This window comes from Calliphora vicina, chromosome 3, assembly GCF_958450345.1.
Source record: "Calliphora vicina chromosome 3, idCalVici1.1, whole genome shotgun sequence".
NCBI lineage: Eukaryota > Metazoa > Arthropoda > Insecta > Diptera > Calliphoridae > Calliphora > Calliphora vicina.
Genome location: NC_088782.1, coordinates 57,158,633 through 57,178,009, shown reverse-complemented (window position 1 = coordinate 57,178,009; position 19,377 = coordinate 57,158,633). Strand labels below are relative to the sequence as shown.

Here is a 19,377-nt window from a genome sequence, read left to right as displayed (position 1 = left end):
TAATTTTAATTATATTGAAAATGTATGACAAAATGTCGACTGAATAAATCTTTAATTTACATCGCTGGTGAATATGTAGTATAAAGTTTCCGCAGCTATGCCATATAATTTTGTTTATAGCAAGGTTCAATAATTAATTATTAATGGACCTTGGCTTAAGCTACGTGTACACGGTTGAAAGATTTTATAAATTTGTCACAAAAATGCTCAGAAAATGGTTAACACAACCATGTGAACTTATGTTGAAACATATGGCTGTTAACCATTTATTGAACATTTTTCTGACAACGTTGTAAGATCTGACAACCGTGTATTATTATGCGCCATCTATTGGTATTTGTTAGATATAATTTTGTATAGTTTTATTGTTGAAATTACTGCCCTCTGTATAGCACAAAGAAAACAAAAAATTTCAAACTAAGGATGCCAAACAAAACTTTATTATCAATCCCGGGATTTGGGATTTTATAAATACAAGCAATTTATTTCATATATACATTTTAATATAAATATAAAATACAATTACTAAGGACCTAATTATTTAAATCCGAGTGCCGAGAGATAGAAAAATAATTGTTTTTGTTTTCAGTACAAATAAAAAATATAATCAACGCCAGAATTTTAACTTGTTTAGAATCCCGAAAAATCCGGGAATTTTTGAGATCGCAATTGGCATCCGTAGTTCTCACTGACCAGTGTTGCTGTACAAATATTTATCATCACTAAAAATTATGTCGTTACGAAGCAATAATAAATGGGGACCTGATTCTTTTTTATCATGCCGAAAATGTATCAGGTCCCGAATCATAACGGTAACAATAATTTGGATTATTAAGGTAATAGTATTTTGGCTTATGTCGGTAACGGTATTTCCAAGGTGCATTTAATAAGGTGCCATCGGCAGCACAGCTGATTATAGAAATAACACGCACAAATTTCAAACTACATATATAAAAAAAATATTCGCCCGTACGCCCGTATGTCAAACTCTATATATAAAAAATAAGTGAATTCGCCTGTATTTATTTCAATTCGCCACTGCTGTCGCCTTGGGTATTTCAGTATTTTAGTGATAACAGTAATTTCATTCTGAGTTAAATTATTAATAAAAATATAAAACTAATAAAAATAAATTGACTAAGGTTGTATTTTATAATACTTTAAAGTTAAATTTTGTATTGACAAAGTTTTATTACTTTTGTTATTGGTTTCTGTGATATATGGATTATAAAAAATTCCCTTGAAATTCCCATAAAAATAATATTTACCCAACCTAAAAATCGCATAATCTAGGGATAAATTCCTCGAACTGACAGCACTGGTTTTCTTTTAACAAAAAATCGCTAGAATTTCCTCTAAATAGTAGCAACACTATTCCCCCGCTAAATTTGTGCTAAAATCACTGAATTTTATGCAAAATCGCTCAAGTACAATCACTGATAGACGCGTTTGTTGAAGCATTCCTTAAGTGTAACAGATTTTATATTGTAGAAAAAAGAAAACTATTTTTAAGCCAGTAATTTGTGAAATACTTGAGAATTTAATTGCAAAATGAAGAAAACCAAGCCCGTGCTGTATGATCCACTAATTATTAATCGAGTAAAACAGGTAAGTGGAAAGGAAATATTTCGCAATATTGTGAAGCCACAAATTAATTGTGTCTGTAAAAAAATGCAGTCGCTCGCCGGTGTAGCAGCTTTCGCGCTACCCGCTGCATTATTAAATGAAAAAAACGAGGTTAAGTTTTGTTTGATAATAATCTCATGTATGTACAACAAATTGTTGTATACTTTTTGCTACAATTTCCGCTTGCCGCAACAAATTCATGGAACCTTTTTTTTATGGATAAAAGTATTTGGAAGAGAATATTGATAAAACATACTTGGATGTGGGTGTAATGACCAAACATTTGCAAGATCGCTATCCCGAATACACAAGACGTAAAGTAGCACCATTTCGGGCATTAGTGGAACAAGGTAAGCCAGTTTTTTTTTTAGTTGTACCACAATTCAATTAAAATGTATTTGAATATTTGTTTAATTTTTAATTACAGCTTATCACGTGGTTTCTCAAAGTTATGGTTTAAATGATCCTACAGGTAGTGGAGATGAATCTGATGCCTCAGATCTAGAAGTTATGGATGTAAGTAATAAAATAAATAATATATGTATTATTTTTGCACCATATTTGTTAGATTTGAAGGTTGTATGTTTATATACTCTTGGGTTTTTGAAAACTGCATGTTCACTTTATTATGCTATATAAATGAATCAATTTGGAGTAATTAAATCGATTAATGTGCATGTCTGTACAAAGAGACTGTTTAAGTGAAATTAATACGTACTTTTTCTTAAGTTACTTGTTTATGCTTATCAGCAATTTTAATATTGTTTCTATATACAAATCTTTTGACCACACTAAAAAAAACCGATGTACTATTAAATTTTCGCCTTATACAAAACCATTATGACTCAAAAATATATTTTATAAACAAGTGGTCTGGAATTTTATACATTATTTGTATATTCTTTCAATTTAAAAAGTTTTATCAAACCCCCGTGCGATTCGAAAAATAACTTCTTATATTTTTAAAAGAATTTAAATCAGAGACATAACTGTTATAAAAAATATTTAAAAAAATTTATCCGTAATTGTTAAATTGTATAAATAAAATTTTGTTTCTTTAAATAATAGTTCACCCTTATCGTGGTTGGCGTAAACGTCTTACGCCTACGACTGTTTCGTAATAGAATAAAGATAAAATGAAAACTGTTTCTTTAATCTATTACGAAACTGTCGTAGGCGTATGAAGTTTACGCCAACCACGATAAGGGTGAATATTTTTTTTCATTGCTCATATATACAGGTAAGCCTCCATTTACGCGGTACTTTATTTAAGCGAATTCGATATAACGGGAACTGAAATTAGCAACCATTTTTTTCAAATACGCGACTTTTTTTACACTATTTTTATGTAACGCGACAACAAACAACAAGCGAATAACATATATCTTTTTTGAAAACTTCGTAATTTTTATGAATTTTTTGTTATGTTTTAGCTCTTTTATGTATTAGAATATTTTGTTTTTTTAATTGACATTTTTTCCTTAATTTTTGATAAGAAATAATTTTTTAGTTGAGGTTTTTTACCCGATTTTTGGGTCCCAATTTCATTTTTGTTATGTGACTGATGTATTGTTTTACGCGAAATAAAAAATTATTGGCCCCACAAAAGCATTTCGTTCTAAATTAGAACCACGTTTAACGCGAATTTGATTTATTTGCTATTTTTTTGGTCCCAACAAACCGCGTCCCAACAAACCGCGTCCCAACAAACCTACCTGTATATATATATTTTTTTTCCGTTGCTCATAATTTTTATTTTCGATTTATATGTTTTTACGTTGCTTAATAAGAGTTATTCTAAAGAATATTTTTTTTCGTTACTCCTAGGACTTATTTTCGATTTATATGTTTTTCAAAGGACTAAAGCAACAAAGTGCAAAGTAAAAAAACTTTGTTTACTTTCAAATTTCTTTTTCAGGGGAAAATATTTCGGTATGTTCTCCTAAAGTATCTCCACTTCAACCAATATCCGATTTTCTGGTTGACGAATCTAAATACGTCATCGTTGCTCAGAACATCAATTAAAGAACTTGAAGTGAATTTATCTTCAGAAGATGACGAAGACAATACATCGCGAGAGTTATTAGTTAGAAGCTATAGCTGAAATATACAGCTTTAAGTCTGTGAGACTGGACGTAGAAGCCAATTTGTTTGCAATATTGGGAAGAGAAAAAGTATACTTTTCCGTTTTTACGTAAATTGATTCATATTTTCCATGCAGTGCTGGCTACAAAGGATTCTGTGGAAAGAGTATTTTCTGTATTTTACCTTTTTGAAAAAATAAAAAATTTATTTTTGAAAAAACAAAAAAATATTTTTTAGTACATTACGCTCTATGTGTGAAAATGTAATAAAGAGCGTAAGCGTTATTCCCAATAAAGATATTGCACTTTCAATTACTTTTAGAAAACATTTTAGGTCGTTATCGATGGTTATTTCCAAGTTTGGCTACCGTTACTCTTATGCTACCATTAAACCTAAAATACCCTTTTCGCTCAAATACCGTTACCCTAAACTACAACTAATCTACAGTTACCCCAAAAATATACTTTCATCTCAACTATCCGTTAACTCTAAAATACCGTTACCGTTTTAGGTTTTTAACAACTGAGTTGGGTCTTTGACAGCAGAATTTTCGATCTATGTGTATTTATCTTTGACTAAACAAAAATTTATTTTCCAGGACTCATCATCTAACAACATAATGAGCAATATGATGAGCAGTTTATATAATAATGGTCCAAAGACCAAATCGACTGCCGCTACTTCGTCGAATACCACCGCCAAACAACAATCTGGCGAAGCCATTGACATTAGCAGTGATGAGAGTGGGGATGAAGGTAATCCTACTAAATCAAATGGCAAATCTTTAGCAAAAAGTATAATTACACTATTATGTACTCTACTTCAGTTAAACTAAATAACATTTTGTTCTTTTTATTAAGTAGCGGTGGCTAATTTGCCGTTGGTAAAGAATTCGGCAATAACTGTGACAAAGTTACCACTAAATCCTGAACGGCCATCAAACAAGGGATCATCGTCCACAGCCTCAACTACAACAGATTCCAATTCTTTGCCGCCATTACAGCCACTCCAACAACAACAACAGCAGCAACAGCAGTCGGGCCATAAGCGCCATGAGAATGTATCGGGAACGGCAACAAGCGGTGGAGGACAGCCGACGAAAAAACGTAAGTTGGATGAAACTGGTAAACATACGACTATCTATACGAAAAATCCTATGTCAAATCAATTCCACAAATTAGACAAGCACGACAATGGCAGTAACCCCTATATACTGCAGCAGATGCTGCGGCACAATCAGCAGCAACGTCATCACCAATTAGACAATCACCGGGAGAATAGCAATGATCCCGAACGTCCCTTTCCCAATCATGGCAGTGGTCAACGTTCTCGCAAATACAAGAAAGAGGTACAATTGCGCAAATCACGAGAATCTTTCCAGGATATTGGTGGCATGGAAAAAACTCTCAAGGAGTTGTGTGAACTCTTAATGCATATTAAGTCGCCAGATATATACTTTGTGTTGGGCCTAATGCCGCCAAGAGGAATTTTGTTGCATGGTCCACCGGGCTGTGGTAAAACTTTATTGGCCCATGCCATAGCAGGGGTAAGTTCTTGGAAGCATTGTGCAAATTAACTCAATATAAACTAATAAAAATTCTCGTTGTTTTTCCAGCAATTAAATCTACCTCTTATTGAGATACCAGCTACCGAATTAATTGCTGGAGTTTCTGGTGAATCTGAAGAACGCATACGCGATGTATTTGATCAGGCGGCCACCAGTGCACCTTGTGTTTTGTTTATTGATGAAATCGATGCTATATCCTCGAATCGTTCAATGGCCCAAAGAGATATGGAGCGTCGCATTGTTTCTCAACTGATTAGCAGTTTGGACAATTTAAAACTGAGCGAGGGTGGTCAGTCGGTGTTGGTCATTGGAGCCACTACACGACCGGATGTACTTGATCCCGCTTTAAGACGTGTGGGTCGTTTTGATCATGAAATTGCTATAGGTATACCCACACGTAAAGATCGTAAAGACATTTTGACAATAATATGCGAGGGTTTGTCGGTGGAACCAAAATGCGATTTTGACAAAATTGCCGAATTGACACCAGGTTATGTAGGAGCTGATCTATTGGCCCTAGTATCTCGCGCAGCCACCATAGCTGTTAAAAGGAAGTAAGTATGATTAAGTTTATCGGTTAAGAAATGCGCTCACATTATCTCTTTTTAGGTGCTCTGAACAAATGCGTGCTTTCCAGCTTAAGACCCAGCGTAATATAACCATTGTTGATTTGGATGATGACACTGAGGAAGCTGAGAACAAAACTGAAAAAGACAAGGAAAAGGAGAAGGACAAAGAAACCGAAAAGGATAATACCAAAGAGGCTGATGTAGCTGATGAAGCTGCCTCTAAGGCAGACGAACAAACTAAAGAAACTAAAAAAACTGAAAAAACTGATGAGGCAGCCGAACCAATGGCGGTTGATACTACCACAGATGAGGCAGCAAAACCTGATGCAGAGAAACCTGCTGAATCTGAGGCCACATCCAGCAAAGACAAATCCGATGATGTCGAAATGAATGATACCACCAAGTCATCAGATGCTGTTGTTGAGCCGGCTGAAAAATCGAAAGATGACAGTATTACAAATAAAAATGAAGAAACTGAGAAACTTAAACTGCATGATCCCACTTTGTTTGAGCTGCTAAACTGGTTGGACAATCCTCCCGAAGATATCACTTTTGTTTCTGAATTTTGCATAACTTTGGATGATTTCTGTGATGCTGTGAAAGTTGTGCAACCCTCGGCCAAACGTGAAGGTTTTATTACTGTACCCGATGTTACCTGGGACGATGTGGGCTCTCTACAAGACATAAGAGAAGAATTAAAATTGGCTGTTTTGGCTCCAGTTAAGTTTCCAGAGAAATTGGCACGTTTGGGTCTTTCGGCACCCTCGGGTGTCTTATTGTGTGGTCCACCCGGTTGTGGCAAAACTCTTTTGGCCAAGGCAATAGCCAATGAGGCAGGCATTAATTTCATTTCCGTTAAAGGTCCCGAATTAATGAATATGGTAAGGTTAATCTCAAGTTTTTTTAATTTAATTATTAATTTAACTGTTAATTTTCTTTCCTATACAGTATGTGGGTGAGAGTGAACGTGCCGTCAGGGCATGCTTTCAGAGAGCTCGTAATTCTTCACCTTGTGTTATATTCTTTGATGAATTTGATTCTCTGTGTCCCAAACGTTCCGATGGCAATGAAGGTGGTTCGGGTACTCGCGTGGTTAATCAATTGTTGACTGAAATGGACGGTGTCGAAGATCGCCAAGGAGTATATATATTAGCCGCTACTAATCGTCCTGACATCATTGATCCCGCCATCTTACGTCCCGGACGTTTGGATACTATTTTATATGTGGGCTTGCCAGAGCTGCAAGATCGTGTTGAAATCTTAAAAGCCAATACAAAGGTAGTATTTTATATTTTTTGGTATTTGTTAATGGGTGTTTGTTTACTAATTGCGGTTTGTTTTTATTTTTCAGAGCGGCACCAAACCTGTTTTGGCTGCAGACGTTAGCTTCGACGAGTTGGCTTGTTTGACAGATGGCTATACCGGCGCCGATTTGGCTGGTCTTGTACGCCAGGCTTCTATGTTGGCTCTTAAAGAGTCTATAAATAATACCGAATTAAAATTGGATGATTTGTGTGTGAATCAAAGCCACTTTAGAAAAGCTATTCATATGTTAAGACCATCAGTTAGTGCGCAGGTAGGTTTTTCTTTTAAATATTTTTCCTATGCATTAAAAATTTGTCATTCCATTTTTAATCTATAAAATATTAAAATATTACTGGAGTTTTTAAGCCTTTCCAATGCAGGGGGAAAATTCAATTGAAGAATTTAGGGTCCATTAGGATTTAAAGTGCTGAATTCATAAAGTAATAAATATTAAAACAAGTAAGAGAGTGTATTCAGCTGGGCCAAAGTATATTTAAGGGTAAATATTGAAAGCAATTTTTGGTGAAAATTAGTTCACGTTTTAGCGAGTTCATGTCAAAATTTAGGTAAAAAATTTTGCATAAAAATATTTTGGTGAAAAAAAAAATGGATGAAAAAATTTTCGTTGTCGTTATTGTTGTTTATATATCAGCTTTTTCTCTCTATAATTTACTAAAAATTAATAACAAAATATATTATGGTAACAGATGGAAACTTTTCCAAATGTTCAATTAATAGGTCACAATCCAAAAAATTCTTAAGAAATTTTTATTTTTTTTTACTATTTCATTATTAGGTATATTAGGGTGGGTAGATTTATTTGACAACAAAATTATAGGGGGAAATGTTTCTAAGATGGTCAAAAATGGATTTCGACATGGCTTAAATTCTATATATTGTATATATTGCTAGTGTTGAAACAGCAAATACATAAAATAAAATTAAAAAAATACAAAAGTTTTCTTCTGAAGTTAATAAAGTTAATTGCAGCCGAATTGAAAAATTAAAGAAATAAGCCAAGAAAGCAGTGAATCACTACTTACGAAATATTTTTGAATTTTCGCAAAGAAATTCATATTTTCCTCAGCGTATAGATACCAGAGCTGTAAATGAATCATTAATTTATGAGTTAATTCGCGAATCATTTACACAAAAAAATTAATTGAATGAAATTTCAGACAATTCAAATTAGTTTGGTAAAAATGAAATGCAATTAATTTCCAATTCAAATGAATTGCAATACGTTTTCAATTCATATGAATTTTTCAAAGTGAGTTGCAATTCATTTTCAGTTCATTTGAATTGAATTGATTTTGAAATCAATTAATTACAGATTCATTTAAATTAAAAACGAATTGCAACTCTTTTTAAAAATTCATTTGAATTGGAAATGAATTGAAATTTATTTCTGCCTAATTCGTTTGAATTGATTCAAATTTCATTCAATTATTTTTTGTTGTGAAAAGAATTAATTCAAAATTTAGCTAATACGTAACGAATAGAGTGTCCAAAAAACCGGCAAATTTGAAAAACCGGTTTCCGGTTTAACCGAAAAAGTGTGTTTTTGAAAAAACCGGTTTTGATTATAGTATTTTAATTCTTAATAATCTATCTTTATGTAATTATTTTATATCTTTTACGAAATATTGTCAAAGAAAATATATTTCATTAAAACCGGTTAACCGTCTTACAAAAACCGGTTTGTAAAAAAACCGAAAAGTTAAAAAAAACCGAAACCGGTGGAGTTTACAATGATGAAAAAACCGGTTGACCGGTTTTCGGTTTCGGTTTCGGTTTTGGATACTCTAGTAACGAATTAAAATCAAGCAAGTAAGAGAACTATATTCGGCTGTGCCGAATCTTATATGTATGTCTTCACCAAACTAAACTTATTTTTTTTTCAAAATTGTTTTTAAAAATTAAAAAAAAAAATTTTTTTATTTTTTTTAAAATTTTTTTAAAAAAATTTATGACAAAAAAATTTTTTTTGGTAAAAAAAACGGATTAAAAAATATTTTTCCCGATTTTGACCCATTGTACGACCAAATTACTATAGCCTTATATGGTATGGTATTCAGGCAGCCGTCCAAAACCTTGATTTCGTTCAGCTCACTTGGGTCCAATAAACGTTCCCTTTGTGATACCTGAAAGGAGAATGAACCAGAAAAGAAGAAAAAGGGAAACAGAAGTTTAAGAAAAGGGAAATCTATAGATTGAGTTATAGTGAAGTTAACAAGAGTAGAGTATATGAAAGAGTGAAGAGGGGGGGAGATGGGTTAAGAATTCATAGAATTCGAAAAACGCAGACCATCATTGGATGGTTGCTGGGTCCCTAAGAGGTAAAGTTTGCGTGGCCGGTCTTATCAACCATCCGCTTTCACCGATAAAGGCGTCTATACACCTTAGTTCCTTCACAGATAACCCGGAGAGGGTACTGAAGAATCTCTCACCTAAGAGCCTAGCACGTAGATCACCCAGTGCCGGGCAGTTACAAAAGAAGTGTAGGATGGTTTCTTCCTCTTCCTCGTTCTGACAACTTCTACAGAAGTCATGATAAGGTAACCCAAGTCTTGCGGCATGAGTAGCCTTATATACATCGTTGCAATGGACTTTGAAATATCTATCTTAGATATCCATATTTTCTATATTAATGACTTATAGTAATTCAGATATAGATAAAAAATAGGCCATTTTAAATAGCAAACGAACCGGACGAATTCGCGATATACATATTGATGTATCAATCATGTTTGTATGTTATTTGGGGGCTACGGAAAGTATCAACATACAGACGGACATGGCTATATCGACTTCGCTATCTATAACTATCCAGAATATACATATATACTTTGTAGGGTCGCAAATGAAAAATGTAGAAATTACAAACGGAATGACAAACTTATATATACGCTTGCCACTAATGGTGAAGGGTATAAAAAGAATGATTCATTTACAGCATTGATAGATACATAATAACATCGTTTAAAATCTGTATTCGACTGTAGTCATGGGCTCAAGTCTATTTCCCTTCGACCGCCTTACAAATGTTCTCCTATTCAATTCTTTCTCGACAAGTTTAAATGTTCTTTGTAAAATTGTATACGTGTAGGATACCTATTCGATATAGCCATGTCCTTCTGTATGTTGAAATTACCTTTCCGAAACCCCCGAATAAGTTATGATTTACACACCAATATATACGTTATAATCCGCTTAGGTTGCTATTTAAATTTGGGAAAATAGGGAAATTCACCTATTTTTAATCATATCTAGATTACTAAGTCATTAACGTAGACAATATGAATATCTAATGATAGACATTTCAAATATGCCATAGAAATTCGGAGCGACAAAATTGTGGAAAATAATAACAAAACTTGTTATACCCTACACCACCATAGTGGGGAGGGTATTATGCGTTTGTGCAGATGTTTGTAACGCCCAAAAATATTAGTCTAACACCCACCTTAAAGTATACCGATCGACTTAGAATCACTTTCTGAGTCGATTAAGCGATGTCCGTCCGTCCGTCTGGTCGGCTGGCTGGCTGGCTGTCCATGTAAACCTTGTGCGCAGAGTACAGGTCGCAATTTTGAAGATATTTCGATGAAATTTGATACATATTATTTTTTCGGCTCAAGGACCAAGCCTATTGAAACTGGCTGAAATCGGTCCATTATTTCACCTAGCCCCCATACAAATGTCCTCCCGAAATTGGACTTTTTCGGTCATAAATGTTTAATTTATATATGTATCTCCACAAATTCCGCTCCAAATAAGTTTTATATACACAAAATGCATGTCACCAATTTTTGTTACGATCGGTCCATAATTAGTCATAGCTCCCATATAGACCCGCTTCCGAAAATCACTTTAACGTGCATAAATCGCTTAAAAATGTTGGTAAACACACAAAATTCAACATAGTTAACTTTAATATAGACATAAATCACACGACCTAATTTCATGGTGATCGGTCCATAATTGGTCATAGCACCCATATAAGGCCCACTTCCGAAAATCACTCAAAAATATAAATTATTAAATTTTAAAAGAAATTTTTTTTTTTGCTCTTTTACTTAGTGTAGGGTATTATATGGTCGGGCTTGACCGACCATACTTTCTTACTTGTTTTTAATCTTTATCTAAAAGTATATTTTGGAAAAGGTATATAATATTCAGCACCGCCGAGTATAGCTGCTATATTACTTGTTTTTGTTGTAGTCTCCATTTTTGCAGAATGGAATTTATCTTATATCTTATATCGGCCATACCCCAATAGATAGATATACGTATTTCATAAACAAAATATTTTACAAAAATTTTTTTTCTATTTCAGGATCGCAAAGTTTATGATAAACTTCGTTTAAAATATGCCGCACCCCGAGTACCGATAGCTGATGAAAGTGTTGTTTAAATATTAAGTTTTGTTTTTTTTTATAAATTAATTTTTACTGTAAAATTCTTCTTAATAAATAATTTAGTTTTAGAACTAACATGCAAACAAATCAACCAACCAACCAATCAAGCAACTAATAATTTCTAAAGTGTAAAACATTTTTTAAAACATAATTTTCATTTTTATTTGATAAACTTCATTATTTCTACAGAAAAAAAAAACAAAATACAGCAACCGCACTTCACATACATCATACGTGTATTGTTAAATGTGAATACATATAGTTTTAATTTAGTTTGTAATGAAAAGAAAAAGAAAAATAAGAAAAACAGGAAACAAACATTTATTTCATCAAAACATTTGATTGGATTTTGTGAAATAATCACATCTCATTTATGTATGTATTTACCATTATATTATTTACAAATTAAACTATTAATTGAAATTAAAACACAACAAGCCTTTGGTTTTTAATTATTTTCTGTTCTCTAAAATTTCACATCCAGCATTGAAGTGATAATGCCCTCAGACATACGATTTTTGGTAACTTTTAATTTATTACTTTTGATACTTAATTGTGGTTTAATAACTTTTTCTATTTTAAGCAACTCTTTCTTATTCGGTTCACAGTCCTCTACACATGATATTAAATCTTTTGTTTCATTTTGAGCGGCTTCCTTCTCTTCCTCCTCAATTTGGTTCTTAAGACTGTAGGCTTTTTTACACATTTCTCTTATGCCATGCCAACTTTCCATACCCAAAGGATGTATTTTATCTGGCGGCGGCTGAAAACCATACTCACTTGAAGGCAATTCCATGACCAGGGTCAATGGTATTTTAACCGCACCATAAGCATAATCTACCACCGAACCAGCTATGTTACGTTTGGTTATATGCGCTATACTGCCAACACGATAATAACGACCACTTAATGCCTTGATTGCATTGCGTCCAGCAATCGCCACACTTTCCATTAGTTTGGAATTTTTTGCTAAAATTCTGCTTAAGAATAAACCAAAAATAAATAAACCATCATAAAACAAAGAGAAACACAATTTATACATTAAACTTTTGTGTACGAAATACCACACTTACTTGCTATAGCCCCAGGGATACATTATGCATTGAGCATATGAGTGCAGCGACAAAAAGAACAATAGTTTTGGTGCCAAACTGTGCAACATTGTTGCTAAAGCTTTGGTTTCATGCTCCGAAAAGGGTTTATCTCCTTGGTATGTATTTCGTTGGGCTTTTGTTCGGCTTGCATCCCAGTGAAAATCAAAATTACGATTGCAATCGGTTCCAATGTTTTCGCCATTTATGCAGGGACGACGATTTTTACGCCAACGTGGATTCTGGATTATATGTAAGTATTGAAATAACAATTGTATTTTTTTTGGTAGTTTTAAAGAAATATTTAATGAAATATTTAATTTTACGTAATTTTCCGTAAAAACGGATATGGATATAAATAAAAATATTCTTAATAAAAATTTTAAGAAAAGGTTACTAGCCTGAGTCAAATAAAATATATTTAATTAAATTTATTCATAACTTGATCGCTTCTTTAAAGTATGGTTTAGTCTAAATACATCATTTCACTTCACTCTAGCGATTTTAACTCGAAACGAGTCTTTCGATTCCGATTGAAAGAACACCTCTAATGAGAGTTCAAGTTACATTCGCAAATGTTATGCGAGATGTGAGTGTCAGAAGAATGTTTAAATATGATTTCATTTGCAAATGTTGTTCAGTGATGAAGCACTATGTTGGTTAAATGGATATGTCAATAAACAGAATTGCCACATTTGCAACAGCGATGTTAACCTTCAAGCCATTTTCGGGCACGTGGAATCATTGGTCCATAAATATGTCTTCACAAATAATGAAGGTCGAAAGGCATTAGTATTGCAAATATGTGGTTTCAGCAGGATGGTACCACATATCACACAGCGCGCGTTATAATCAATTTACAGAGAAACATTTGGCGAACGAATATTTTCTTTGATGATATGTAATGTCCTAGTCTATGCAGATAAAACAGAAACGATCGAGCTGTTGGAAGCCAATATTCGACGCGTTATTGACGAAATATAAATAGATTTCCTGCGAAGGATGTGTGAAATTTTCACATCCAGGTTACCGCAGTTGCGCGCTAGGCGCGGCGGCCACAAGCCCGAAATCATATTTAAACATTAATGTCATAAAATTATCTAATTACCAAAGCCAATTGGATAAATATTAAAAACGTTTTTCTCTGTTTTATTTCATTATAAAAAAACACCTTTTACACGCATTTGAAAATTCAAATTTTAAAATTCCACCACATCATGGTCTGTTTTTATCAACATATCGGACACACAAAATTTCCGATTGTTTTTAAAATATTTCTGTTAATTAAGCAATAAATAAAAAATCATATGAAAAAGTTTTCAAGCCAAAATGGTTTTGAATTTGAAAGTTGAGAAACATAAAATGGTTTTATATTCTTTTGAAAGCCATCTTAATAGGGATAGCTTTAAAATATAAAATGACTAAAATATACTAAAAATTGTTTAATCTCGGGTTCCCGAATTTAAACAATTTTTTGTATCGAAATTTTTAATTTAGGCTAAGTGTTCTAAAGTCCCAATGCTGAGATTTCAAAATGGGAAATAGTTTTAGTTACTATCCTATATTCCAAATCATTCATATAATTATTTTATCAGCCCCGGACCAAATGTGGACTTTAAAGTCGGAATTCTAAAAACTGAAAACATTATTTTTTTTTTGGGAATTTTTTTTTTACAATTATAAATTATTGGTTTTGTTTTTTTGATGGAGGTCCTTAGGACACTCCCCTGTGAAACTGCAACAGTAAGCTGTCATCATATGTTCATCCCAGCGACCTTGGTATATACAGTGGTTGACAAAACAATGGAAACTTTTCCAAATATTTCATTAGTGGCCTAAAATCTGAAATAATTTTTTAAAAAATTTTAACATTTTTGTAGTATTTTATTTGTATACTTTTATTAACTTAATTTAACAAAAACCAAAGGACATAATTAATTAAATTCTAAAAATTAGAAAACAAAATTAAAAGACATTGACAAAACAATGGAAACTTAGGTATTATTTTAACAAATATGGTCTAAATTTTGCAATAACTCAATATTTTGTTGGGTATCCCTTATTTTTTATAACTGCTACACATCGACGATGCATTGAACCAATTAAAGAGTCAATGGTCTCCTTTGAAATATTTTGCCATTCCCTTATAACCGCCTCCGATAACTGTTTCTTCCTGGTGTAATTTTGGGTCCTTATTTTACGATCTACAATTTCCCATAGATTTTCTATGGGATTGAGATCTGGCGATTGGGCAGGCCACTTCAAAACACGTACCTCGTTGGATTGTAACCACTCGGTTACAACCCTAGAGGTGTGTTTCGGGTCGTTGTCGTGTTGGAATCTCCAAACTAGGGGCATATTTTCCTCAGCGTTTAATATGGTTCTGTATCCTATACCTGTCATGGTATCTTTTATAATATGAATTGGGCCCATACCTTGCCCTGAAAAACATCCCCATACCATAATATTGCCACCGCCAAACTTTACAGTCTTATTTGTGTACTTTGGATCTAATCTTTTTCCCTTTGGTCGTCTTACAAATTTTCTCCCATCACTGCCTCTTAAATTGCATTTGGATTCGTCGGAAAAGAGGACAGTATTCCATTTCTGTATCGACCAGTTTAAATGATCCCTGGCAAATTGTAGACGAGCAGAACGGTTCTTATTAGAAATGAGTGGTTTTTTCACAGGACGATAGCAACCAAGACCAGCCTCATTTGCCCTGCGACTAACTGTTCGGGTACTTATTTCTAATTTTAGGCCATTAACAACCTCTCGAGGAGTTATTTTTGGGAATTTCTTGAACTCTCTCGCTATTAAATTATCTTGTCTAGGAGTAGTCTTACGAGGTCTTCCACCTAAATGTTGAGTTTTTACAGAACCGGTCTCACGAAATTTCTTTATAATTTTTGAAACTGCTGATTTATTTATTGAATATTTGTCACAGATACTTTTTTGTTTTAAACCAGCTTTAAAATCGTTAATTATTTTATTTTTTAAGTCTTCACAAATCTTAACTTTAGCCATTTTCGTTAACTTTGAAAAAAAAAACAATTATGCGAAAAACTTAGAAAAAGAAATTGTGAAAAATTACCAGAATGCTTACCATGATGCTTTTTACATCGTTCTTTAAAATATTATTTTCGTTTTACACTTCTTTCTTGCTGAAGTTTAAAAGTTTCCATTGTTTTTTCAGTAGCGAAATAGTGAATATTTTTAATTTTGTTCCCTTTTTTCAGAATATAATTAATTATGTTGTTTGTTTTTCAGTTAATTTATATAAAGTAAAATACTAAAAAAAAAATTTTTATTTTAAAAAAATGTTTTAAATTTTGGGCTACATATGGAATATTTGGAAAAGTTTCCATTGTTTTGTCAACCACTGTATCTTCCATCACTTTTAAATCTTGATGAAAACCGTTCTTATTGTTCTTCGTTATACAATCCAAGAATTTCACGAAACTTGTCTAAATGACTATGCAGAAAGTTAACTTTTGTGATTATTTTACAAGAATTTTAAAGCTTATTAAAAATTGTAGAACTAATTTCTAGTAATTTCCATCATTCTGATTTCGAACGGCAACAAAAGATTTAATTGAATGTATGAAATTAAAATACCTGCTTTTAGTTTTGCTGTACTCAAACCTGGAAACATTCTTGAAAGAAAGGCAAAACGTGGACCAGTATTATTTAATGCTGTCATGTTCATTCGAAAAAACTTCCACCATCACTGTGTCCGACAAATCTGATAGATGTTTATTCATAGGAGATGGTACGTCGTCTGAGTAAAGTAGAGAGAGGCCTTTTTGGAGACAGTAAATCAGGATATGTAATTTTCCTTTTATTCATACCATGTAATTTAACAACACGAAAATAGCAGTCATCAATGGGTTGTTTCGGTTCAAATGACTATGTTTACAGCTTTCCCACTGTCTTAAATCTTCAATACACACTTGCACACAATGTCTGGGCCATAGAGAATTATACATATAGACGAGACACTCTCTTTTGTCAAACAAAAAAACAACAAATCATATGTTTGATACAACAAAATACATTGACTAACATGTACATATTTTGTTGTTGCATGAGTTAGGTTTTTGACAACAGACTTAGGTTTTTGACAATTCTGTCTCGTCAGGGCCTTAAAGTAATTGAAATACGCGTTTCTAATGCCCAATATAACAACCACCTTAAAGTATACTGATCGACCAAGGATCACTTTCTGTGTAGTCAAAGGACGAAACCTAATGAAATTGGTTGAAATCGGTCCATTATTTCACCTAGCGCCCATTAATAAGGAAGTCATGTCACCTACAATAATTTTATGACGATCGGTGTATAATTAGTCGTAACTGCCATATACATAAGTTCCACTTCCGAAAATCACTTTAACGAGCATAAATGTCTTAAATTTGAAGTTTCAAGAAGTTTCATATAAACAAATTGTGCCGTCTAATTATATGAGGATTAGTCCGTAATTAGAACTAGCTCCATATAAGGCTCACATCCGGAAATCAGCACAAATCTTTTGCAAGTATTAATATCGAGAAAAAAATTAACTCCAATAAATTTTAATTTGTTTGTAATCGGCCCATAATTTCCTCATATCGGCATGTAGGGTATTATATGATTGGGCTTGACTGAAACATTTAATACAATTTTACTTACAACATTCCTTGCATATTCATAGCCATCTGGATTGACCACCGGTACAATATAGAATTTTAATTTACGCAGTAAATCTCGATGTCTTACATTTTTCTCCGTCAACTGATGAATGCAATTCAAAGCCACCGTTACCGATAGCCATTCTCGAGCATGGGTGCCACCCTCAATGAACACAATATTACGATCATTGTTCGGTGTTCTATCCTCCAGTTGTTTAAGCTCAACATAATTAATAGGCGCCGAACGTGCACGATTTTCTTTGGCCTTTTCACTATTCCAATTGATCTCAATGCATTTAATGGTTCGGCGTTCAAATGTTGTGCCCAGAGTGTGGACTTTTACAAAATCCATAAAACGTACGTTGATGTAATCCAAATATTGCATTATTTCATTGTAGGACAAATAGTTGTGCAAAATATCGGGACGGGAAATTGTGGCTAGCTTCATGAAAACTGAAGTTTTCTTTCTTTTGAGTTTACTCTTAGAAGGTGATAGTTTTAAGCAGGTTTTGGAGCGGACACGTGTGTGTCCGTTTAGGATAATTGGCCATTTGCTAGTTTCAAAATTTGATGTAGCCTGATAGCTTTTAATTTCCGGCAATAGAGACGAAAGATCAAATTCTTGGTGCAATGGCGCTTTGGGATTCACAAAATGTCCAGGGGCTTTTAACATATTTTTTAATATTTTTTTTAAATTAAATTACAATAATTTTGAAAACCGACACTCATATTTTAAATTAGATTTTTAATAATTTTCAAATGTCTTTGTTGTATATCCGTTGTGAATGATTTTTTTTGTTGTTTTGGAGTGGTATTTCCGCTTTGCTTTGGTTTGGTTATTGCAAGAGTTATGCTGTGTTTTAAACTAAATTATAGTTTTTGTTATAAATCCACAATTGTCGTAACGCGATTGACAAAATCAAAGCATAAAGTAGTAGTTTATTTTTGAGTTCCTTTAAAGGAGACCGTAAAAGACTGTCTGTGGCAATATTTTTCATGTTGGGTATGGGTATGGCCGTGGCCTCTGTGTTCATTTTCTGGGTAATTTGTTTCTGTTTGTTTTTTAAATAAAAAAAAGGGCAAAAATATGATCCAAATTCATAATAACAACTCACGCAAACATTTCTCCTTATAGGAAGTACTATAGTTGGCATTAAACTCTTTAGGCATACCAGGAGTTGTGGGTCTTCGTTTTTATTTGTCATTTAAGTATGCGTGTTTATCTATGTATGTTAACAACATATTGACTCTAGGATTCATAATGTTTTGTCTTGTTGAAATAATTATTGCATAAAAGTAATAAAAAAGTTAATAAAAACTTTTAATCGCTTTATAAATAATTAAAATCAGGTTAGTAGGAAACAGTACACAGCTGTTGTTTACCAGGAAGTAACATTTGTGGGAGCATCATCGTTATTGATTGCTGGAAAATATGTGGGATTATTTTATGAATAACTTTTTGTTATATTTAGTTACAGTTGTTCTAGGACATTTAGTTCGGCTAAGGAAGCTTAAAATAACAAAACATTTTGTAAAGATCAACAAGTACATTTTGCAAACAAACCTCTTACTTTGCCTAGAGTTTTTTTTTTTTGAAAAGTGTAAAACTTATTTGCAGGATTGCCGTAATGTGGGCTGTGCTTCATAGTTTGTATTATCGCTCAATATCATGACAACCGATAATCTTTAAATATATCCTTTTAGGTATTTACAGACGACAATACTGAGTATTTATATTTGTCAAAAACGTATGTATCATGCTACTGTTACGTTTTTACCTTTTAAAAACGGTGGTTTATTTCCTTTAAATAAACCGAATGCTTTTGATTTCAAATAAAAGCTGTTTAGTAGTTTAAACTTGTAACAACTCATTATTTAATTATTCAAATTTACATAACAATAGTTTAAATAGTCACTATGACTATTCACCACCATAAGTGGTGAATGAGGGTATATATAAGTTTGTCATTCCGTGTGTAACATTGAGAAATATTCATCTGAGACCCAACAAAGTATATATATTATTGATCCTTATGAAATTCT

The 19,377-nt window shown here is 32.8% G+C and overlaps 2 protein-coding genes across 5 annotated transcripts; one reads left to right on the top strand and one right to left on the bottom strand.

Moving 5' to 3' along the window:
• The first annotated feature begins 1,460 nt into the window (after positions 1-1,460).
• Positions 1,461-12,010, top strand: smid (nuclear valosin-containing protein-like smid). 4 transcript variants are annotated; one of them, XM_065503136.1, is made up of 11 exons: positions 1,461-1,608; positions 1,853-1,976; positions 2,054-2,142; positions 4,310-4,505; positions 4,575-4,817; positions 4,893-5,257; positions 5,327-5,832; positions 5,888-6,728; positions 6,796-7,125; positions 7,199-7,423; positions 11,492-12,010. In XM_065503136.1, the coding sequence occupies exons 1-11, from the start codon at positions 1,552-1,554 to the stop codon at positions 11,567-11,569; spliced, it is 3,054 nt and encodes a 1,017-aa protein (XP_065359208.1). In that variant the 5' UTR covers positions 1,461-1,551; the 3' UTR covers positions 11,570-12,010. The 4 variants fall into 4 exon arrangements, with proteins under 4 accessions (XP_065359208.1, XP_065359207.1, XP_065359206.1 ...); XM_065503135.1 differs by having other exon boundaries at positions 4,572-4,817; XM_065503134.1 differs by having other exon boundaries at positions 4,575-5,257.
• Positions 11,894-18,060, bottom strand: LOC135953309 (carboxypeptidase B1). The gene is made up of 3 exons (XM_065503137.1): positions 17,336-18,060; positions 12,647-12,906; positions 11,894-12,550 (listed from the first exon to the last, which is right to left on the bottom strand). The coding sequence occupies exons 1-3, from the start codon at positions 18,005-18,007 to the stop codon at positions 12,040-12,042; spliced, it is 1,443 nt and encodes a 480-aa protein (XP_065359209.1). The 5' UTR covers positions 18,008-18,060; the 3' UTR covers positions 11,894-12,039.
• Between the last annotated feature and the right edge of the window lie 1,317 nt (positions 18,061-19,377).